Genomic DNA, 24,619 nt, shown 5'->3' on the forward strand with positions numbered 1-24,619 from the left:
TTAGGTTATAAAAAAGGAAAAAAAAAGGGGAAAAAATTTCATTGGCTGGCCTGCAACTCTTACTGACAAAAGAAAAACTTCAAAAATTTAAAGGAAAAAGAAAGAAAATCTTTACGGAGGAGGGAATGGCGTGCATGACGATGGCAATTTCTTCACAGTCTCTCAATTTCAACGTAAGAAATCCTAACCCTAACTTCACTCAACTCTTAATAATTATGCAAAAAATAAAAATTAAAATGAAAATTTACTTTCAAGTTCGGGGCTTTTTATGCATGGGTTCTAATTGGGTGTGTTTGGTCGCTGGGAAAACTGAGGAAGTTAAAAAAAGAAAGATGGAATTTTTGTTGAGGAAGCTGATTAATTTTCATTTTCCTTTCTTTTATTTCCATTTCCTGCATTAGTTCGGCTTCCAATCAAGCAGAGGGTTGGCGGTACTGACGAATGTTGGTTAACTGCAACGCGTTTCGTGAACTTTGTTAATACTCTTGATATTATTTGAATTTCAACGTCAAAGAGAAAAACGGAGATTGAGGAAATGGAATTGAGTTTGAGAAGTTACTGCTCTTAGGAGTCTTTGAATTTGCGCCAGTGTGGCTCTGAGAATCATGGAAACTGCAATATATTTTCTTCCAAGCTTTATTTTTTGTATTCATGGTCTTTAATAGCTTTGAATATGCTCACATTTGCATCAATATATCCAATTTGACGAGTTTTGGTGTATTGGAAGCTATTGTATTATTCTACTGATAAACACACATTCATCTTATTGAATATGCTTCAATTTGGAAAACTAATATATGAACAGAACCACAATCAGCTCAGCTTGTTTCATTTTTAAATTGCTCATAGCATTCTATTGTCTGCCCTAATCTTATGAATATTGAGTGCTTTGAGGACTATGGAGGCTGCTACTTCATTTGCAGTTTTTTTCATGGTCTAGTCCTTTTTTGCAGCGGTTTTTTGTTAGGTGTTGCCATGATCATGTTATCAGCTGTCAGAATACCACAAGCATCAGTTTCCCTCATAGGCAACAGGATCTATGTGGGAGGTAATCTTCCTGATACTTGAAGAATTGTCCTGTGTTCCTGTAAAACAATCTGTCTTTTTTTCATTCTATAACTGCTTTCAAGAGAGGGAATTAATATCAATGTTAATCTTTATTTAGCTAAAATGAAGCTTACGTACCTTCATATCTCATGCTGGTTACTTCCTGGAACTTATCTGAATCTATGATGTGTGTACCATTTGCTATTATAGATATAGTTTTTTTTTCTTTTTTCTTTTATCTTTAGATGGGGTGGGGGGTCAGGGTTATTGTTGTGAAAGGCGTGCCTAGGCCCAAGGCACAACCACTCCGTAGTTATAGCACTCCACTTGCCAAGGCATGTGCCTTGTTGGACATGCACATTTCATCTACTTTCTTTGTCCTTTCTTAACACTTCTATTATTAAACTTTCTAAGCGTATGTTGAAATTTTATATAAGTTCAATTTTTTTTTTTGTTGAATACTTCTTTTAAATGTTTAGAACCTTAAATTTTTTTGTTTCTTGGTTTGGATTTTGGATCACATTTTATGAAATTGATATGCATCCAATATTGTGTTTCACTTTGCTCAAGCACATGCCTTTTGTTGTTTTGCACCTAAGCCTTAGGGGACTTTTGTGCTTTTGGTGCGCCTTGAGCCTTTTGAAACTATGGTTAGGAGGTGGTTCACATTTTGGAAGATGTTTTTCATAACATGTACTCTAGAATATTAATGATGCATTGGTTTTGGATCCTTGCTACTTCCATACTTACCATGCCTTGTGTATATATAGTTTATTATTGTTAGAGTGCATGATATACAGTGTGGGCCTAAATCCTACTAGCTTAAGGTTTTAGGAAGATTGGTGGTTCAACATGGTATCAAAGTCTTGTTTGGTGGGAGTTCATGTGTTCAAACCTCACTATCGTATATTGATATCCCCCATTTATTAAGAAAGCCCAAAAGAGGGCGATTCTGGTTATTTGCTTATGCGCCTATATGTCTCTCCACATAGGTATGGGGCTGCACATGAAGGAGGGGGTTAGAGTGCATGATATACATTGTGGGTCCAAATCCTACTAGCTTAAACATTTAGGAAAATTAGTAGTTCAACAGTCATAATACTTAAAGTTATTTGATGGTATGGAGTTAATCGGAAAAACAATAACAGACTGAGAAATGAATTTAACAGAAACAATGTACTTTATCCAAACTGAACTCCTTAAGGAGCCAAGTGGTAGCCTGGTAAACATGTGATTTGCTCTCTATTTGGAGTTGTTTATCCACACTACCAGAACTGACGACTCTCACAATATAATGAAACATTCTTATACCTTCCTTCCAATTTTTAAAATCGGAGATCTATTCTTTTGAAATTCTAGCCAAGTGTATGTATCTTTGATTGATTTAGTGTGTGGCTCATTTTCAATCTCTCTCCTGCTTTATGCATGATTTGGTTATCTCTTTGAATCTTTTGCCTGCCAGTGCAATTATGCTTCACTCATAAAAAGAACCCTTGAGCATTTGAAAGTTGAAACTCTCTATTCATGGCAACTTGATGTACTTCACTTCCTTTTTTTTTTTTTTTTTTGTGGATCTCGTGCCTTATAAATTAGATTTGGATTTTGCGGTTTTCAGGCTATTGTATCCCTGTAACCTCCACCAGGGAAGTCTCAGATTTTTGTCTAAGCCGATATCTGCGGTTGGTTCAGGTGAACTTAACTTCCAGTTATGACGATGAATTTGTGCAGTTTATTCTCATCCTCCTTACACCATTTATAATGACAGTATCCACATGATTTGCATTTTTTTTTTTGTGTCGTAGGTTCAAAGGCATCAATTATTGATCCAAAGGACAATGACATAACGATAAAAAATGCCAAGATAGTTGTAGAATCTCAAGAAGATGATGAGATACAAGTGAGCCATCCAACTTGACTTGCATTTTCATGTTTTAGCTATTGTGTCAAATTATATGATGCCCTATTTCTGATTAGCCTTATTTTCTTTTTCATTTCATGCAATTTTGGTGATTACAACTTCATTTACCATATTCAGCACTATATCATTCAATATGTGCAAAGTTCTAATCTTTTCTTCCCATCATTTAGCTCTTCTTGCCTAATTTACCTAATGGCAACTTTTTTTTTGTTTTTTGTTTTTTTTTTGTTTTTTGTTTTTCTTCTTTAAGAAGTTTTATTCCATATTATCACTTTTGCATTTTGGTAGTATTATAACTTTATAAATTAAATTAAACTAAAACTTCATCATTAAATTTTTGCTGAAGCCATTTCTAACAGACTGGGGATCTAACTGCTGGGATTCACTTGACTGTGAAGAGTACCAGAGAATCAAGCTGGGTTGAGCTTGGCTTATATGTATGATGGACCTTAGAATTCAACCTTGGTGTAGCTGGAATTAGTTTGTGTATGATTTCTCAGGCTCACACCCAAATACTCAAAGATTTCAGCTCATTTTCCATTACTATTAGTGTAATCTACCATAAAAGTTGACTTATAATACATTTTGATGACATATTCCAAAAAGGATCAGCATTCAAAATTAGTTATTGTGGAGAATTTATCTAGTTCATCAACTTATAATTTAACCCAAAACTTGAACTCGTCTAATCCTACTTGATTCTGGTCTGGCTTGGTTAAATGTGCCTGATACTATGCCTAGGATCAGCTTGTGCTGCTACCTGTACATAGTTTAAAAGGTTTGTTCACTGGAAAACAATTTGGAAAGGTTACCTTTCATTCTTGGGCCAGTATTCTCATTGGTGGTGCCTCTCAGACTAAGTTTTGGTTTGATACTTGGCTTCAGATTTTCTATTGAAAGTCTCTTCTCCAACTCCGTTCAGTATTAAATATTGTAGAAATGCCTGCGGGGCTGATATCTGGGATGGGATCATTCATCCCTTTGACGGTGGACAAACCTCTTGGATCTGGAAATGGGATTGATGCAAGCTTTTCTTCACAGAAATAGTATATGGGAAATGGGAAATGGTGCAGTTCATTTGGAGAGAATTTAATAGAAGATGCTTTGAGGGTGTAGAGTGTTTGGGGTTGATGGCGTAAACATGTTTTCTTAATACTTTTGACCTTTTGCTCTACTCTTGTTCTGCATTGTTCCTTGGCTGATTGGTTTTAGTTTTTGTTGCCTTTGGCGCGCCTTACCTACTTTTTATGCACATGGTTGTGCTCCTTTCTGTTAGGTGCTTTTTGATACAATTTTGTTTTGCCTCTCTAGAAATAGTAAGTATTGAGACTCTTGAAGAAGTGGCTGAAGTAGATCTTTTGTATCTGCTGAAGGGATGTGCATGTTGTAGCAATACATTTGCCATTTCTTAACCTTTTTAGATGAAACAAGATGATGTCTCTACATAAAATTAACTTTGTCACATCTGTATAGCATTGCACCTCAAGGAATTGTTAGTTGATTAACTACCAGTTCAGTTTATGAATGCAGCTTTCTATTTGATTTATCCTGCCATGCTTTTGGGTTTTTTTATTGGTTAATTCTCATGATTTTCCCTTTTTTCTTTTTATCAGCTAAGAGTGGACGTGGCAGGGGTGGACACTCAGAGGGTGTTTGATCATGTTTTGACAAATTTAGCTCGTTCTGCACCACCAATTCCAGGTTTTCGCAGACAAAAAGGAGGTAATTCACTCTATGTTTTGATCAGATTATGGCCCTTCCTCTGTGCCTACATTTTGGTCAGTTTCTCATAGCATTTTACCATTTTTTTTTTGTTTCTTTTTGTGATTTTCCATCTTCAAATAAACTGAAACTACCTTTGTTACATGGAGTTTGGCTAGCATGTTCTGCAGACTTTTCTGATATTTTTAAGGGAAATAGGAAAGAAAATTTTCAACATTTTCCTCCTCCATTTCCTTAGGACTTTTTTTCCTTACCTCTGTTTTTTGCTATATCCAAACATAAAGAAAATAACATTTTTATCATTTTTCCCTTTCTTTAATACTTTCTGAGGACCAACTATAACCTAAACAATTTATGTTCTTGTAAGTGATATGCGAAAAAAACATCATGTATGGGACTTTAAATTTTATGTATGCTAGGGATCATCAGAGCAGATTGTGTTTTTAGGCTAACTTGATTGATTCAACAACTGCGATTGTATTTCATCCGAGGATGTTACTATTCTGATGCTATCTCACCAGTCTCCTGTTTATAAAAGTCTGTATGCATAGCTTAGTTTTAGCATGGAGCTTGTGAATCCGAGAATTCTAACATTCATTGCGTTTTGCATGTGCATGGGGATTGATCCAGGAAAAACATCAAATGTAAGTGGATTTTCATTTTCTCATGTTTTCATTAGGTTCATATTGGTTGATACATGCCTCATCTCTCAGTATTCCTGGTTGCATATTAACTATGACCTAGGGTTTATATGACATCACTTTCAAAAATAATTTCAGTTGTTTTTGGTAATAAAATTTTGTTTGGGAACTCAAATACGAGAAGCAGTTTTCTCAGCTTATTCTCATTTTTTTGTACAATGTAAAAGTTCCTAGAACATCCTTTCATATTTTTAATTATTTCTTAAAATATTCTGCTACAAAAAGACTTGAAACATATCTTAAATTTATTCTCAAAAGCAACCAGATTGAGAATTTTTTTTTTTTTAAAAAAAAAAAACATTTTTAAATAAATAATCTGGCAAACTTTTTTTTTTTTTTTTTTAAGTTAGTTCAACAACAGATCTTTTCACTACCAGTTTCACTTAAACAGTCCAACTATCGTTCTCTCATTTCACCAAAGATTTTGTTTGTTTTTTGGTTTTCCACAGGTCCCAAAGAGTTTTCTTCTACAAATCCTGGGGGAAGAGCGAGTCACCAAGTTTGTCATACAAGAAATAATTACGGCCACTGTCTCTGATTATGTAATGAAGGTATGCTATTGTAATTGTGATCACTTCTCTTTATAAACATCACATTCTTGGAAAAGTTTGCACAATCCTTAGGGTTTCTTCACTGAGAATTGTTAAACACATTCAGCTAGAATAAATTATAGGTATGAAATGACAAACTACCATTTTCTTCAACCTTTCAACCCCACTCATCCAAACCCTACCCTATAATTTTAAGTGATAACCATTTTACATTATAATTTACCCACCCAAACTCTAACCTTATAATTTAAACAATAATCAGTAGCATTACCAAAATTATTAGTTTTTGATTTTTTTTTTTTCATTTCTTTTTGTTTGTTCTGTCATTATGTATGAGATCTGGAAATGTAGATTTTGATTGAACACTTTTGTTGCCTCTGTAATTCAAATTGGAGTTTTTTTTTTGGTTGAATTTCACACTTGTGAACGACAAATATAGAAAAATAGTTGCAAAGTGAAAGAGTTTCAAATTAATTGATGTTCAAAATTAATCCCATTCTACATGACCTTAGGGTTTTGATGTTTATAGAATAACATATGAGGTTATCATTGACAATTTTGATACAGCTTATGGCAATAGTGTTTGATGTTGCAAGAATATATTTTCAATGAAAATGGGGTTAGGGTTTGGATGGGTGGGGGTTGAAAGGTTGAAGAAGAGAGTAGTTTTGATATTTTACACTTAAAGGAAAGTTTAAGTGGATGTGTTTAACAATTTTCTTCATTCACAACCAGGAAAATCTGAATGTGAAGGATAAGAAGATTACAACAACACCAGCAGCTGAAGAACTCAAGTCGTTGTTTACTCCAGGAAATGAATTCAGATTCAATGCGACATTGGAGCTTGAGAAATCAGAAAGTGAAGCAACAAGTTCAAGCTCCTCTGAGATGGAATGATCTTCACCTTGCCTGAAACCATTGTTCCTTCATTTTTTTTATTGATCTCGGGTTTGATATCAGGTCATCTTCAAAGGTAATTGATGCAACATCAATACTTTGACATAGAAATCTGTATGCATATCATTCTGAAGAACTCAAGTTCTGTTTGGTTACATTCAGGACAAGAAAAAATGTTCAATTTTCTCCTAATGTGAATTTAACATAAATTCTTCTGGATTTGATTCGGTACAATAAAAATATTTACTTCCGTAATCAGCAAATATTTCAAAGTTGGATACGGACAGGAAATTGCTGTAGGGCGATTGTTAGGCTCATTTCCAGCTAGCGAGAGTGAAAACTGTGCAGAAAACACCTGAGTCACTGTTTTTCAAGCTTCTTCCACAAATAAAAAGCTCTTCGGATAATCGGATCTGCAGAAAACCCCTCTGCATAAGCGCTGATGGCATTCAAGAGGCTCGTGAATTTTTCCCCATTGTCCTGTATCAATACCAAAAAATGCAATCTTGTCAGGTATGTGAGTCCGAGAGCTGCAGGAACTCGGCCTTTGCTGCCTAAGTTAAACTATCGCTGACCTGAATGGTTACTCGTATGAAGTGAGTCAACAATGTTTATCAGGCTGATAAATACTTAAGAAGTGGAAGGGAGAGCCTCTAAACCTTCGTCTAAAAATCTTAGAGATCAGGAAGACCTAAACCCCGACTATCTGATGCAAGTGCAATGAACACATGGTATGCAGAGTTATAAACTTTGGATCTGTTTTTGGCAAGTCTTCAAAAACACTTCTCAAAGATCAGTTTTCAATTATTTTAAGAACAAGTTTTTGTTTGAAAATTTAAACAAGAAAAAAAAAAATTTCATCCATTCTCTGTGAAGGCACCGTACACTTTTGTGCCATGCAAAACTTCCCAGCATATTATTAGTGTTCCCAATTGTTTATCAGAACACTCAATAGCTAAAAATTTGAAAACACCTCAATTTGTTTTTAAAAATTACCTTATTTTCAAACAAGGAAGTTGGAAAGCTGTTTTCTATTTTAAAGAACAAAAAAAATGGTTTGTAAGAACAGTTCCAAACAGGCCCTTTAGTTCTATATCAGGTACTTGGGTGATTAACTTCTTGGGCATGCATGGGGTGCCTGCTTGTGGGTGAGTCCTAATTCAGGTAGTAGAGCTTCAACTGAATCAAATAGTTTTCAAGATAATAATTTGACCACTCGGTCCCAGAAACTTCATCAGTAACAGCTTGAATTGGAGTAACTAACTACAAGTTCAGGAGGGAAGCTCTTGAGGGTCAGGTTGTTTACGAACCTCTGGTTTTGTAAATATGAGATCTTCAGTGGTGAATGGAACCATGTAGAATGGAAGATCACACCGAAGCAATGCCTGCCATGACATAAAGCCTTAATATATTAAAAGACAAATCCATTGAAAAGCATATTATGTGTTACATGAATGAAAATGACTGAAACAAGAGTTATTCGTTCCACTTTGGAAAAGAAAGTTGGAAATCTGCAACTTTCATTGCATAAAGAAGGAAAAAGAAGAAATATATTTGTGAGTTCTGTACTGAACATTGCAGCCATTTGCTAGAAGATGCATTCTGTTGTCTCAGAACCCAAAATATATACAATAATAACTGCCAAGGGCAAGTAGGTCAGCTAAATACCAGTCTGTACAGCAGACAGACATTTAAGGGAAAAAATTCTCTTTTCCTCTTGTAGGGAAATTCTAAATCATGACTTGAGAAAGACCTAGTGAAAACTATCAATATGTACTGCATTCAACCCTAGATGAAGGGGGGTTAGATGCAGAAGGGAAGTAAACTGGCTGTGCAGAAAGAGAGAATGATGGATATAGTTTGGAATGTTCAGTCATCAACTTTGCCATGCATGAGTTCTTATGAGTCATACAGCCAAAATGGAGAGAGAGAGAGAGAGAGAGAGAGGAGCATATGGTGAGTTGCAAATATAGAATAATTAAAGAGAAAATACTTCAAGAATACCCCAAGGTCATCCAAGGAGTATCCCCTTTTGAAATTTTGTTTGGAAACACCTAGCTATGAAGACAAGTGATAGAAAATACTTCCTGGATTCTATTCGAACTAGTCAATGAGTGCATCAAAAAGTTGGAAAAGAAGAGGGGAAAAATTACACGGAGAAGCTGTTGAGGTCTAGGAGAGCAGGCGAAAGTGTAATATTCGCTGGGCAAACAGAGCAATAATATTGACTAAAACCTTAAAACCATGCACTTGGATGGAAGCTATTTGAGATAAAGGTGGAAGGATGGAGTTCGGTAACCAAATGTGGAACTTCATAAACAAGCTAAGAAATCATGTCCATGATCAAAGTTACCACTATTCAAGAAAAATGAAGTTACAAAACCAAAATACCAAAGTGGACATGATTACCAGGTTCTTGCTTAGAACAGCCTGATCAGCACCTGATATCAAGGCCTGCAAGTAAAAATTCAGATTTGGAAAGCATATGACTAATTACAGTATATTATCTTCAAACATCACTTGGCCATGAGCACCATACAGTTCATGTTAAAAAGGTAATGCATATGAACAAGAAAAAAATAATGCAACCTAGTATTTCCTCTCAACAAACAGAAAAATAAAGGAGACAGCAAAACAGATTCTTATATTTCTATCCTAGAGTCTCTGTTTACTAGGACACAAGTAGCTAAATGACTATTTAGTAGTTTTTTAACTTTGATTAATAAGTTAAGTGCACTATTGTATTTCAAAGGTTTGTGATAAATTCTTTATACAACATAGAACGAATCAGAACTGAGTCAACTAAAATAGCAAGACAAGTTTATCACTGTTAGAACCAGTATCTGTGGTGATAATATAGAATTAGTTTGAAATCTACAACAATATGTTGCAACCTAGTACTCTAGTACGCTTATATGATAGGTGAAATCCTAGTCCATGTGAACAAATTTTATTTGGGGCTTAATCCATCAACAAACAGCCTACATGTATATACTTCTAGTGTTTTATTGTTCCTATAATCTCAAGCTGATATAAAATTCAATATGCAGTCATTGGCTGTTTATCGAGGAATCAAATAAGAAATGCTATGTAAATCATCGATTATGGCCTCATTGCAATATGTTTTATTTATAATGGCTGAGCATGACTCTTAATATGTTATCAGTTGTTAAAGTGTACACATGTTCTGGATGGGACTAAAAGTGGATCCATATTAATCTAGGTCGAGATCCGGATCGGTCTACGACCTTAGTTCTAGTGTCATATATGCTTATATAAATATATGCACATACATGTATAAGGACCTAAGGATGGGATATGTGGATCTGAGAAAAATATGATCCAGTGAACTCCATCTCATGCCCCTCATTCAGACCAGCTTAACAACTGAAAGGGAAAATGGAGCTACACCCTGTTCATTATAATGGATTAGCGCTACCTTTCTGATACGTTCCTCTTGAACTTGATCAACACATTGCAACAAATTCTCCAATGTACCTATTCATACAGGTGAGGACCATCAATAAGTTGGCATATTAAGCAATACAGTTTAAGAAGAGAAACCACAAGAAGACAACAATAAGTACAATTTGTGAAAAAAGGCAAAAAAAAAAAAACAAGAAAAAAGAAAAAAGAAAAAAGAGGCTATTACACCAAATCAAATGTTGGATTTTATGGTAAATTATACATTCCAGTCATTTGAGTGGCTCTATATATATATATATGTTCATACTTTATAGTCATCTAGCAGGGACTAGCACTATAAGTCCATATGATGCTTGAGAAGTTGTATGAAGAGAAAGGAAAAGTTGGAAAAACCACTATTGATGTACCAAATTTAGTGATCAATTGCACAGCATGAACATTTCCAATTCCTTCAACACCTGCATTTAAGAAAAAATACCAATGTATCATCAACCAAATTGTAAATGAGTTGACTTATCATTGAGTAGCAAAATATTATGTTCAGACTAACAAGAACAAATCTCAGGGATTGATTAAAGCGGATAAAGAAACAGATTAAGGAAGAAAAAGGCTCCAACAATGTCACAGGCTTGAACTTTGAAGGAGTGGTATAAAGGAAATATAAACAGTAACAGTACACTCACAGCAAACTGAGAGCTTATTTAAGTTAGCCAATTTAAATTCTATCTTTAGATGGCACCTTTGTGTTTCCTGTGAAGATAGTTTGGGTTTGTGAGGACTTCTTAGGAGGTTGCGTTCTTTGCTTGGAAGGTGGTCTGGAAGAAGATTTTGATGACTGATCAGTTGAAAAGGAGAGACAGGTTCTTGGTTAATTACTGCAGTTTATGCAAAGTGCAAGGAGGAAACCGCTAACTATGTTCTCATCCATTATGGGAGGCCCACAATTTGTGGTATCTAGTGTCTTCTTTGTTTGAGTTTTCTTGGGTGGTGCTGTTGACAGTAAAGGACTTGTTTTTGTTAGTATGCTAGTTCTGTGGGGAGAGGCACTCAAAAGTTTGGAGGATGGTGCCTTTATGGTTTTTTTGTGCATTTGGGAGGAGCACAATCCAAGGGTTTTTGAGGATCTAAAAAGCTTAGCTCAGCTTCTAAAGAGGGATATTTGAGGATCTAAAATTTTCAGATCAGGCTCTAAAAGATTCTTTGCGCAAAGTTTTGCTTCATTGGTCTAGGAATTTATTTGTGGGTGGCTATCTACCCTTTTTGGAGTCTATTGATTGTTTGGGAGGGCTATGCCTTATTTTTTTTTTTTTTGATAAGTAAGCACAATTTGTATTAAAGGGCAAACCGCCAAAGGCATACAGGGAGGGCTATGCCTTATTGCTGTTTGTTTCTTTCCTTCCTGCCTTTTGGTGCTGTCTTATACTTCCTATATACCAGGGTTGCAACCCAGATGCCTCTAATGATGAAGAAGACTAGTTCTATATATATATATATAGAACTCCTCTACACTAGGAAAGAATTACCATTCCCTAGCAGTACAATTCTTAAAATTCGGGGATCAGATTGCTCAGATTTACAGTAAAGGATAAAAAAGACCACAATATCAGAAACTAGCCTAAATTAAACACAAAATATACAACTCATTTCTAACTTTGTATTATGTTTACTTTCCAACAGCCTCTTGATCCTTTTTGTGGAAAGTACTTTTCAATAGGTATATTTTCTATTGGATCTTTAACCATTATAAGTACAAATGAACCTGGAATATTATCGCTTTTGTCACCAACAAGTGAGATTACATCTACAAACTGAGAAGGCTCCAGATTTCCATATCTCTTAGCAAAATCCTCCATTCCAAATGAGGTCATCCTGGGCAAGCAAGAACATAAGTATCAAAACTCCAATTCTGTTACAGCAGAACAAGTAAAATTAAGAAAATGAAAAATGCAACAAAGAACATGATACCAAGACAAAAGTTTAACTGTCAAATTTCAACTTCAAGTTCTCCTTGGTCGGTTTTAAATATTATCAATTTTTACTTTATAAACAATGGTCTGAGGGTTTCTTATCAACAAGCACTTGATGTTCACTTTAAGCAAGGAATTTATACAACAATAAGAATTATTAAAATCCCCAACAAAAGTGTGTCCAAGCGCATAAAGGTCTCGCCATTAATCAGTGTCTTCCACTTTTCATCACCCAATTGGTTAGAATTAAGGATCATGTCCAAAATGTTAAGAAAACAATGACTGTCTGAAGATGACAGTGTCCTTAAAAGTTTCCACAGAATTTTGCTACCAGTCAAAACTGATCACCCAAATTACTTAAATCATCAATGACCACCCAAATTACTTGAATCTCACTAGATTTTTGGGCTGTTCATTCTCTAATTTCTCTTAAAATCCATGATTCAAAAATCAGGAAATCAATAAACTGGCAAAGAAAAAAGGCATTTTTCTGGTTGACTTCGTCAGGGTTTTATGCTCCCTTGAATTTTGGTAGTCCATCCTTTCATCTTTTGCCTTTGGGTGGGACACATAGGTTGGCTTCTATAGGGACTTGTTTTCTCTCTAGTTTTCTAGCGTGAATGTGTTTTTTTCTTCACCCAAAGACACATGATCCTTCTTGGAAATCTCTCTATGCTTAGTACAGTTACCAGCATAATTTCTAATAAACAAGTTAATTAATTTCCTACTACTATGAATAACAATATGTTATTATTCATTTGAACAGTTTTAAATTGAAAATAGTTTTCTTTATGTGATTTCAAGATTGGTGTGTTGACCCAAACTCTAAGTGGGTCTAACCATGATTCCAATTTCCCAACCCAAGTGGGTTGGATACAGTCTGAGACTGCTTGACCTGATTCAGAGATGCTTGCCAGCTTCAGAAGGAATAGAGAACCAATTTCTGAAAACAAAAATCTTTTCCAGTATAAATAACCTGTTTTACAGCTCAAACAAGAAAATAACATCAATTAATTGGCCTTATTGAGGTAATCAAACCATATATGTTTAAAATTGGCCCCTTGTATGTGGCTGGCTGGTTTGGGTTTTCCAAAACAGTCCCTGTAATTATAACCGAGGTACAGATAATAAAACAAAGTAAAACTGCAAGATTAAGGTGATACTAACTCAAATCCACGAGGAGCAATTCGTAGAAGACGTAGTGAAGGAGATAGAATCTGAAAAAAATCTTTATCTGGGGAGACAACTCTTACCTGTTATCATGGCAATAAAATCTGGAATCAGTATTCAAACAAAAAATACATAAATTAGTCCATGTCTTAATCCATTGTGATAATACCAGAAAGTAGTGGAATTTCTTATTAGCATTTTTTGGGACATAGTGAGTTTTCCCATTTTTTCTGTGGAGCATCTCCTTTCAGGGAGGAAGTTTGGGGGTTTGGACAAGAGACAAAAGAAGGTTTGATGCATGGCTCCTTTATGCTTGCATGGAGGGAATGTAACATAAGAATTTTTTAATGAGGAAGAGCTGCCTGATCAGAGAGTGAAGGAGATCTCCATTCCACTTGAAGCGATTTCATGCGTTGTTGGGAAGGGAAAATTGTATATTGTTGGAATATTTAGATAGCCTTGACTGTGGATATGCCATTCTTTTGGCAGCTGTCCTGCATAGAAGTTTTTTAGTTTTCTCTCCTATTCTTGGTGCCTATTGTATGCTACCCGTGTACACAGGGTGTGCCCCTCTTTTGCAAGGCACTTCTTAATTTTGGTTTCCCTATTTAAAAAAAAAAAAAAAAAAGGAAAAACATAAATTGCTCTAATCAAGTACTTTTCTCTTCAAGTGAGAAAAATTGTAAAGCCTATATTCCAGAAGGCCACCCCACTAAAAATATAGGAAATCTCTTTCCTTCATTTACGGGTCCAAGAAAGTGCATAGTGGGAAAATTCTGGTCAGATTTCCTGCATATTCTTCCATTTTTTTGCCAATTATTGCTTGAAAAACCTACCTTGTATCCAGCATCAACACTCCTTACAGACAAAGTTCCAATTACATCATCTGCTTCAACACCCGGTACCTGCTTTTGAGTAAACTTGTTAATAGTTAGCACTTACTGTCAAGGTTGATTTATCATATAAACTGAGCTATACAGCTAATTACCTCAATCACTTTTATAGACATAGCCTTGATGGAAGCTTTCAAGTATTGAAGTCCCTGGACAATTGTATCAGGTGTAGGTGGACGGTTGCTCTTGTATGAGGGGTACAGAGTGTGACGAAAATTCAGACCTTCACAAGATTTAAGCATATACAGTTTGAGGTGCGACTATTGAGAAGGATGAAAAACAAGTAAACGTGCAGCACACGTTACATAGAAATACGTAGGAAAGGCACTACAAGCACAAGACGAATGCCAAAAACATAGGGTTCTAGATAAGAGAAAAGACAATATTGAATCAAAAGATATGACCATAGATAAAACATACGGGCAAGAAAGCATGTGTGGATGACTCCAAGTTGATAGTCTACTTTGTAAGAGATATGGTGATAAGGAAACAGAAAGATCTTGGGTGAATCTGAAATTCAGCTGAGGGATGCTATCACCAGAGCTTTAGGGAAAGAGCTGTTCCCCAATTTGCTGTAATAAGCTATGAATGGTGGAAGTTTAGATTAGAGAGATCATCATATACCTAATCTGGAAGCTAGTTGGATGACCAGAAAGAAATCAGGAGGCTTGTTTCCCATCTAAGAGGGGTGCCTCCTCTGGAACAACATGCCCCTTAGAATGCTTGGTGGCTATCCTTTCTTCAAGCCCCTTGAATCATATTTTAGAATTCTGTTCTTCTTTGATTTTTATTTGCATAAGGTTTTTTGCTGGTGGGGTAAGACATGTCTTGAGACTTTCTTTTGGGTCTGAAGCGATTCCCTCTGCGCTGATTGATGCTTTCTCTCATCTTATTCTTGAAGCCCATTTATTTTTTATTTTTTGTCAAAAAGGCTCTTGTTTCTCATCCTTAAGCACAAGAAATAGGGATTTAAGTAATGTTTTGCAATGCCATAACATGGTACATAAAAGTACTGTACCAAATTATCTTATTGTAGACATATTAGGATGATACAAGAGATTGTAGGATCAAACCTAAAGGATCAAACATAATCTAAACTGATATAATATGGTTAGGATGAAATATCATTTTTATGTATCTAGTCACTATAAACCATCGCAAGGCTCACTCGTGATTGTCCAATTCTGTCAAAAAATGTAAGGTCTTAATAGAATAGGGATACCTTTTGACCCTATCATTCAGAAAAATAAAAAAACAGAAAACAAAAAAGCATACCTTTCGCCATAATACTTTCTTTGGATGAAATAGAAGTGTGACCAAACGGAATTCCTGGAAAAAAGTTTTGTTTTATCAAAGTTCTGCTTGAAGCAACAGCATTAGAAACCATATAATTTGATAATTCATAAGTATTTGCCAATGACTCTCAAGGTAGATAATCCTGGGGTATTTTTCATCCCTCAAAGCTGGAGAATGGAACCTCTTTGTAGGGATTCAAATAGGAACATTCATCATTGATGAGTTATTAGCCCCGTTGTGATTGACACATTTCCATTGGATACAGGCAGGCTCCCATTTACTAACTGGACAAGAAAGGGTAGCTCAGGTTGATGGGAGGGAGAGGGATGGGCAGGTAAGGTGGGGGATGGGCCCTTTGTGTTCCATCCTATAGGAGCCATATTAAAAAGTCAGCCATTTCATTCAAGTGATCAGATCCATTCCTCCTCTATATTTGTTGTAGGTACATCCATGTTTCCTGGATAGCTGAGCAGCTCAGGCTTCTATCTGATGGAAGAGCATCTAGGTTAGGGAACCATCCTCCCTTAGCAAGCTTCAGCAGGCAATAAAGACATTGAGATATAGGGAGACATGTGTCGTCATTCTAGCAGCTGGGACTACAGATCTTTAACAAATTGTGCACCACTACAAATGGTGGTTATATATTATTCCATGTAGTATACCAAATGAGACACCAACATACAGGAGAAAATCTCCTCAAGAAAAAGCAAATAGGAGAAGCGAAAAAATGATAGAATTAACAAAAAAAAAAAGAAAAGAAAGAAGGAAAAGGGGGGTAAAAACAAGTATTCTAACCATCAAAAAAGAAAAGAAATTGTAAGAGGCAAAAAGTTTCCAGTGACTCCATAAAACTACTGTCTTGACCAAAGAAATTGGTGTCAGAATTTTCTTTTTTTGATAGACCAAGAGAAGAAATCAAATATAAACACGCCAAAACAGGGGGCGCTCCCTATGTACATCGGCAGTATACAAAGAAAGCCTCACCCAAGGCAACAAAGGAGGACCAAAAACCTAGAAAAGCCAAAGTTATCCAACAAAACAACCACCCAACACATTCATAAAAGAGAGATAGTCCACGTCCATGAACTATTGAGACCATTCAAGAAGAGACCGTAGGAAGAGATTCTTCAAGCTCGTATCTGACTTCTCTTCTTCTTGGAATATTCTTCTATTTCGCTCTCCCCAAATACACCAAAACAAACAAATAGGCGTCATTTTCCAAACTACACTCCTCTTCTTTCTTAGGCCCTTAATTTTTCATTCAAGAAGCAAATTTCTCACTGAGTTCGGGAACACCCACACCACCCCAAAAGAAGAGAGCACCACATTCCAAAGCTCCCTTGTCTTACCGCAGTGAATTAGAATATGGTCTGCCGATTCCTCATTCTCTTTACAAAGATTGCATCTATTAACCATGGACCAACCCCTCCTCATTAACATATCAACAGTAGAAATTTTACCCCAAATAACTTCCCAAGCAAAAAAACGAGTTCTTAAAGGGGCACACGAACCCCATACCTCCTTTGCTGGAAATAAGGGGTTGTTCTCCACCTGTAAAGACCTATAATAAGATTAAACACTGAACTTTCCTTTCCTCTCAATCTTCCAAATTAGAGAATCCTCCCCTTCTTGGACCTTTACTGCAGAGATGTGAACCAGAAAACAATTCACCTCCTCCAATTCCCAATCTTGAAAGGGTCTTCTAAAGTGCACCTCCCATCCCCCGCCACCACCTCCTTGTCTCCCCCCAACAATTAGCCACTGCAGCAGAATTATGGGTTGCAATTTTGAATAGCAAAGGAAAGAGCTTCTTCAGCTTAGAATCTCCTATCCAAAAGTCCCTCCAAAATCTAGTGTGTCTACCATTTCCAATACGAATACTAGTTCTGAGAAAGAACTCCTCCCAACCCTTTCTAATGTCTTTCCAAAGGCCCATCCCATAAGACTCCCTTACCTCTCTAGTGGTCCAACCCCCTTCCCCCTCTCCAAATTTACCAACAATAACTTTTCTCCAAAAGCTCTCCCTTTCTAAAGAAAATCTCCAAAGCCATTTTCCAAGCAAAGCATGATTGAATTCCTTCAAGTGCCTTAACCCCAACCCTCCATACCTCTTATCTTTACAAATAGTTGTCCATCTTACCAAGTGGATCTTTCTTCTCTCCTCCAAATCTCCCCACAAAAACTCCCTTTGAATTTTCTCCAATCTAAATCTCACTTTCCTTAGGATTACAAAAAGTGACATAAAATAGATGGGGAGATTTGAGAGGGTGCTCTTGATGAGGGTAAGATGACCTCCCTTAGAAAGATATTGTTTTTTCCACGTAGCCAATTTTCTCTTGGATCTTTCCTCTACCACATCCCAAACTCTACACGAATTATGAGGGGCTCCAAGAGGTAAGCCTAGATAAGTAGTAGGGAGATTCCCTACTTTACACCCAAAAACCGCAGTGGCCCTGTCCACATCCTCCACTCCCCCAACAGAATCAAGAAATAGGAAGACCATGGCTAGAAAAATAAAAGAACGCCTCAGAGTTCACACAAACATGGGATTTCCAAAGAAGACTAGACTGATCTTAGCTCATTAAATCACAATTGCAAAGGACTCTTCACCATTAGAACTGAAAGATACTAGAGTTAGGTTCATTGGCAGGCACCTTTGCTCAGGAACAGGAGTCCCAGGTTCAAGTATGGGCTTATCCACTACAGGTTTCTTGGGAAGAGGTTACCAGGGGGGAAAAGGGGAATCATTGCCCCATATAATACCAGAAAAGCATAGCCTTGTATACCTCCACACCTCCACTGCCACCAAAACACTTGGCGAAAAAATACAATGCATGCGGTAACATCTATTTGTAAGGCAAGGCTGATACATGGCCTTACGAAAATGGAGCAGCAGAAAGAAAAGCTTTATACCTCCTCTTCTACAAGAGATATTGACTCTCTCAAGAGCCACAATGTCAAACAAGGCCTTCACTTTGGAAAGGACTTTGAAACACCAAACAAGTTTCCACAGAAAGAAGAGGGAGAACTGGGAGTTGGTTAAAACGAAAGGCATTAGAGAGAACTTGCAAGAGAAATACCTTTACAATCAATAAGTTAAAACCCCTTAACTGGGAATAAAGAACATAGGTATACACCTTTAATGAAGGGAGGGAAAAAATCCTCTCTTATTACATCATTTAGATATATCCTAAAATAGACTTTAAGTCAACAAAGGAAGAATTGCCATTAAAATCTGCAATAAAAGGATGTGGAAAGCACGAGAGAGAAAAGTATAGCAAATGGCAGTTTGGAAAGGGTTATCACTTGGCCACAAATTACCCAAAGATTCATGAGAGAACCAGAACCAAAGGTATATCTAATGTAAGAAAGGAAGACAGAAAAGAAGGGAGTAATAAATATCAGAAGGCATTGCTGCCTATAAATCACGCTACTGTCTGGAATAAGTTAGGTCCACTACAGAAGAGGAATTAGTTCATTGAGGTCTATGGATTTTGGATGGTGGCTGTAAGAAATTTGTAAACAACCTGGGGACAACTAGTACAGTGACTAAACGGAGAGCATTGGAGAGAACCAAGAATGTGCAGATTAAGCAAAGAAGAAAATCAAGACTGCAATGAAAAATGCCACCTGATGAAAATTCTCACCATTATGATCAAATACCACCTGCAAAAAAAATGATTGCAAGTGATAAGCAATAATGCAACACTGCACAATTTCCAATTGAAAATAAGCAATGTATCGCAGGTAAAAAAGAACCAAAAAAGATTCAATAAAACATTGTCCCTGAGATTCAAGACAAAACCAACAACAAAGATATCAAAAAAAAAAATGAAAATGTAAATTATAGAGTTTCTAAGCTTTGGTGAAAGAACACTGTAACACTAAATAACAGTAAGTGATTACATGAACAACCTACCAAAAAATAGGGAGAAGAAGAGTGGAAAAAAGAATTCACCTTGTTATTCTCTTACAAAGATACAAGGATTAACAAACATGCGAACATTCTAACTAGTAAAAATCTCAATTTATAATATTTACCTCCTCAGAAAAGAACAAGCATATACAATTATATCTGACCCCACCAAATAGTTGATGCCAAGTTTTACAAACAAAAGATCTGAATAGAGCTCATTGGGTTCCCCACATTCTGGATGCCTAAAGCGGAAGGGTGAGGGATGCACTTTAGGTGACCAGGGGCATATTGATGTTGGTGGTTTATTTAAAGATAAAAGAATGTTAAGGCTTTCTCCAAGCTTGGTGGTTTAAGTTTGGTGATTGAGGCAAAGATTCTAGCCTTATTTCAGGTCTTGAAGAAGGTGTCTATGATGAGTTCATACTAAAAATATTGTGTTGTACCATTTCATGGGGCAGCCTTTAAGTAACAATGGCTAGCTCCAAATCATTAACATGGCAAGAAATTTTACCCACACCTTTATATGGAGTTCTATATCAGCTAACCAACAGGCCTATAGCTTGGCTAAGTGGGCACCTCCTCTTTGGTTGAGTTCACGAGGGACTTTCTTTCCCCTTAAATTTGTGTATAATTTGGAGGTTTGGCATTCTATTTGGTTGTAATTGCTTAATTCTGCATGAAAGTAAAATTCCTTTTTTAGTTGAGGGATACCTCATCCTTCTTTGAACCTTTCTATTGATACATCTCTTTGTTTCTTATATAAAAGATTTATCAGACATGATGATCCATTGCTATTTATTATTGAACCATGATGAAATAGTTTGGGTAACAACATCAAGTTGAACATTTGGAAGCCTTTTCCCATGAGTGGTAAAAGATAAACTTGATGAGAAGCCAATTCCATTTGGTCTAATCAACAATAATTGGAGATGAAAGCCTGGAAATCATTTTTAACCTTTACAAAGGGGCAGCTTCTCCTATCAGATTGGTGAAATAGAATGGGAGCTCCTTGTGGATTTGGGTCAAGTTGTGGTTGGAGCCATACAGAGAGATGATAATGATATTGTTTTTGCTCCTTTAAGGCCAACTAGTGCTAGAAAAACATCTAGAGCAGAAATGCTAGGTCTTTGAATAAAGATTTTTTTTTTTTTTTTTTTGATATGTAAAAGCAGCAGACTCTTTGAATAAAGAATATGAAGTCAGGGATAAGGTGATATTGTTGTCAAAGGGATTGTCCAATCACTGTTAGTTGAATTACTAAGATTCTTGAACTTGTCGAGTTTGTAATATTTGCAAAGAAGCATAACCACATCAGAGGAACTCCAAGCCAACATGGATTTTGGCTTCCTTCAGGTTTTTCCCTGCTTCATGGGCTTTTGCTTTCTTTTTCTACTCCTACAGACAGCACTTGGCAGACTCAAAACATGAGATTCTTGACTATCCACACACCACACGCCCTCTGCCCTCCAACCCCCAATACCTCCCATAGTCACTTTCTTTCCCCACTCTTATTTTCTATTCCCTACTGATAGCTCTTGGAAGACTCAAAATATGAACTTCTCAACCCTCTGCATAGCACACACTCTCTGCCCTCCAACTCCCCATACTTCCTATAATTACCTTTCTCCGTAAACTATCATGCTGTACTGAGAATCGCCAAAACCACTTCCCTGGTAGGCCCTGTTGGTTTTTTTTTTTTTACCTGGATAGGTTTTCCTGGTAGGCCTTGTTGAGAGCCCAATACTCCTAATGCCCAAGCGCCTAGACAGAAAGTACTAAGTATAGGTTCTACTTCAGTTTATTGTTTGTACAAATTTTGTTTGGATGTGAAAATAATTAATACAACAGCCATAACCTGTTGCCTCTTCTATTTCCTAGGTTATAGAAGACCAGATTAGTTACAGACCTGACCTTCAGTATTTTGTCCCTACCAGGGGTCAACCACCCACATCCTACCCCAATCCCATAATTTAACATCCCAATGGAATCGTTGACCTGCAATATATAAATCCAAGAGACAAAAATCCAGAACATCAATCCTTGAACTAGCCAATTTTTACTGCTTTTGTGTTTGGACCTACCAACTTGTCAATAGCATGAGCAGCCGCTCTTTGGGACAGTCTCACCACCATATAAAAAGGATACCAAGAAAAACAAGAAAATAAAACTGCCCAATCAACTCAGGATAGTTCAAAATGAAATACACAATCCAGAAATCAAAAAAATGAAATAAAGAGACTGATAATGCACAAATTATTTAGTTTTGCATGTGTATCAATGGAAAATAATCTTACCGCTACATGTGAAGGGATAAAATCCAGAACATCAACAATCTGCATGAAAAATAGACATCAATTTTTTTATCAGAAACAAACATTTTCTTACCATGAAATAAGCAAATACAAAGAAGGACGAGAACTTCTTCACCCAAACTCAGCTACTACATAACTCAGATCAAAAGTAAGAAAAACCATCTATATAAAAAACAAGAAACACTGTCTACCAATGGAAATGCACAACTAAAGTGGTTTCAACTATGAACTCAAAACTTAGGGGAGTAGAAAATCTCTTACAAAATGTATAAAATCTAAGTAGCTCAAATATAAAATGAAAAAGAAATCATTTTAGGAGTTGCCATTTGTATAAACACAGAAGATTAAAATATAATCTTACACTGAGGAAATAATCGCCAAGACGAGAAATAACCAAAAGATTGTTTCACAAAATTCAGTCCTAAGTCTTAACAAGTCACAAGGGTCTACTATTGACTGAAAAATGTTTCTTTAGCATCATATCAAACCAAAAAAAAAAAAAAAGGTTTCTTTAGTACACAAACAAATTATTCACTCATAAAAGTTATTTGCATGGAGTATGAACTTCGCTTTGGAAGAATTAATAGAGGTGTATTCATGATGTTCCATTGACAACCAAACTAGTTTAATAAAAAATATTCAATAATATCACAAGACAATATTATTTTTTTGATAGGTAAATGGACAGAAAATTTTCTATATAAAAAGAGAAAAAGGCGCTCAAAGGCCAACCCAAAGCATACAAGGAGTATATAAGAGGCACCTAAAGGCAAGAATAAAAAAGAAGAGGGGATACAAAAAATCTCACCAGCCCTCATCTAGAACCCAACCAATCAAAAAAGTTGATTAAAGGTAAAGGTCCTTCATCTATAAACGACTTAGTCCAAGACCAAAAATTACATACAAAAGAATTTTCCATCCTTCGAAAGATTAAAAATCACAAGACCATATTATAAATATCTTATACAAACTAATCTATAACCTAATTGCACTAGATGATATTCCACAACCATAACCAATCAGATTTCTTTTATGTTTTGATTTCAACATTGTGCCAAATTTGAGCAACTCAAGCACTATGTCACCTTATCAAGTTAATGACAAATTTCACAGAAGGTTAAAAACAAAAACATAAAATGCAGATACACAAATGTGGTTCTCTTCAGCATGAGAATCTAAAACTAATGTTCTCTTGAACTTCTAACATGCTCAGAGCAGAATCATATGCAAATAGAGATGTCAACTACAAAGAAAAATATTCTCAACCCCAATACTTAATGAAGATTCAAATGGAAAATAAAAACAATTGATGTAATTTTGCAACTAAATCTATTCTCTTTGAAAAAAAATGCTTAAACAACTCGAGTGGACATAAAAAAGAAAAATCTAAACTTTGCCAAATAGAGCAAATCAGTTCATGCCAACTTTAGAAGATTCAATTAAAGAACCAGGATCAAGAAGTAGCAGATGGGAAAAATCAAAGATAAACTTCACTTACAAGAGATAGAGCCGCAAAAATGGTTAAAACCCAGTCTCCATTGCCATCAGCATGTGATAGATAACCATGGTGCAACTTTGCTACTCTCAATAAAAAATAATATAGTCATACAATAGTAGGGAATACAAAGGAGAAAAAAAAAACACATAAATCCAATTTAAATTATCCAACTCTACAACTTGAAGAAAAACTAGCTATCAAAAAAGACTAGCTATTTCTCCAAACAAGTGAAGCAAATTATAATTACAAAGGAAAATTCAAAGAATTTAGCAAAGTTTAATCATGTGGTCCAATTTGTTCTTAGACATACCACATCTTCTCACTAGTATTACAAACCCAAATGCCAGGCAAGTGTTGAATGAGATGAGTGACTAGTGTGCCTATGTGTGTGTGTGTGTGTGTGTGTGTGTGTGTATTGATGACAAAGAAACATTTCATTATTTAAGATAGAAATAGGAAATAAGAATGAGCAATCCTTCAAATAGAAGATAGAAAAATTGCACGCCAACAAGAGAGAGGTTCCAAAGCCCACAATACTCCAAAAATAGCTCAAAGGGAAGAAATCCCCACAAAACCCTCTAATAGGGAGATTCCATGCTTTACCCACCAAGCCGCTACTTGGTTGGTTGATTTAGGCCTCTCGCAAAAGAACATCCCATTTTTTTGGAAAAGTCTAAAATTTTGCAAATCTTAGTATTCCACCTCCAAGCACCGTCTCTTCTTGGAGATAGTCAAGAATGAGCACAGTTGCATCCCCTTCTTAATAACAAGAATATTTGCCTAGGATAAAACTTTGCACAAGATTAAAATCTCAACTTCCTTTTATAGCCATCGTAGAACCAACAAGCTTCTAGTAGGGTGTAATCACACTGCAATAGGATTTTTGTTTTTTTTTTTTTTGATAGGTAAATTTTTGTCCCCATTGGGACTTGAACTTGGACCCTCCCACAAACCCTCCCCATCCTTTTACCACTTGAGCCAAGGCTCAAGGGCACATTGCAATAAGACCTTGAATAACACCCTAACCCTTATCTAGCAGAAATTTCTTAAATAACAACCATCAATCTTAAGTTCTAGATGCCCTTGACCAGGAGGACTTTCAAACCACCCAAGCCCTAGCTTCAGTCATACAACACCCACAAGCACATCTGCAACCAAGCAAATTAAGCTAACAGGAATACAACTAAACTTCAAGAAAATTGCCCCATAAAGAAATGTAAGGTAGTCTACAACTTACTATAGGGACTTTGGGAGCCTCCACTCATCTTCAAAAGTTCTAGTGCCCACGTGATAGCACGAATGGAC

General features: G+C 36.0%; 2 protein-coding genes across 5 annotated transcripts in view; one reads left to right on the plus strand and one right to left on the minus strand.

Annotated features, from left to right (window-relative positions):
• Nucleotides 1-7,091, plus strand: LOC100247585 (uncharacterized). The gene is made up of 8 exons (XM_002275913.4): nucleotides 1-173; nucleotides 954-1,048; nucleotides 2,663-2,736; nucleotides 2,850-2,944; nucleotides 4,579-4,687; nucleotides 5,318-5,331; nucleotides 5,838-5,939; nucleotides 6,675-7,091. Exons 1-8 carry the CDS (start codon nucleotides 126-128, stop codon nucleotides 6,834-6,836), a joined length of 699 nt encoding a protein of 232 aa, XP_002275949.1. The 5' UTR covers nucleotides 1-125; the 3' UTR covers nucleotides 6,837-7,091.
• LOC100242452 (uncharacterized) overlaps nucleotides 6,935-24,619 on the minus strand; it is a 22,825-nt gene continuing 5,140 nt past the window's right edge. For 2 of the 4 annotated variants that reach the window (XM_002275938.5, XM_010652393.3), the window contains exons 5-17: nucleotides 23,315-23,394; nucleotides 21,799-21,837; nucleotides 19,236-19,254; nucleotides 15,568-15,621; nucleotides 14,388-14,515; nucleotides 14,236-14,304; nucleotides 13,397-13,482; nucleotides 12,022-12,131; nucleotides 10,670-10,720; nucleotides 10,276-10,334; nucleotides 9,246-9,290; nucleotides 8,147-8,221; nucleotides 6,935-7,316 (exon numbers count right to left, since the gene is read on the minus strand). In XM_002275938.5, coding sequence (XP_002275974.2) covers nucleotides 7,197-7,316; nucleotides 8,147-8,221; nucleotides 9,246-9,290; nucleotides 10,276-10,334; nucleotides 10,670-10,720; nucleotides 12,022-12,131; nucleotides 13,397-13,482; nucleotides 14,236-14,304; nucleotides 14,388-14,515; nucleotides 15,568-15,621; nucleotides 19,236-19,254; nucleotides 21,799-21,837; nucleotides 23,315-23,394 — 935 coding nt within the window. In that variant the 3' untranslated portion in view covers nucleotides 6,935-7,196. The remainder of the gene's footprint in view (nucleotides 7,317-8,146; nucleotides 8,222-9,245; nucleotides 9,291-10,275; nucleotides 10,335-10,669; nucleotides 10,721-12,021; nucleotides 12,132-13,396; nucleotides 13,483-14,235; nucleotides 14,305-14,387; nucleotides 14,516-15,567; nucleotides 15,622-19,235; nucleotides 19,255-21,798; nucleotides 21,838-23,314; nucleotides 23,395-24,619) is intronic. The other 2 variants (XM_010652395.3, XM_059736633.1) reach the window with 1 other exon arrangement.

The sequence above is a fragment of the Vitis vinifera genome, chromosome 5 (genome assembly GCF_030704535.1).
Source record: "Vitis vinifera cultivar Pinot Noir 40024 chromosome 5, ASM3070453v1".
Classification (NCBI taxonomy): domain Eukaryota; kingdom Viridiplantae; phylum Streptophyta; class Magnoliopsida; order Vitales; family Vitaceae; genus Vitis; species Vitis vinifera.

Coding starts and splice junctions, on each gene's coding strand:
- LOC100247585 (XM_002275913.4), top strand. CDS start 126: ATGGCGTGCATGACGATGGCAATTTCTTCACAGTCTCTCAATTTCAAC. Junction 2,737..2,849: donor GATATCTGCGGTTGGTTCAG/GTGAACTTAACT, acceptor TTTGTGTCGTAG/GTTCAAAGGCATCAATTATT. Junction 5,940..6,674: donor TCTCTGATTATGTAATGAAG/GTATGCTATTGT, acceptor ATTCACAACCAG/GAAAATCTGAATGTGAAGGA.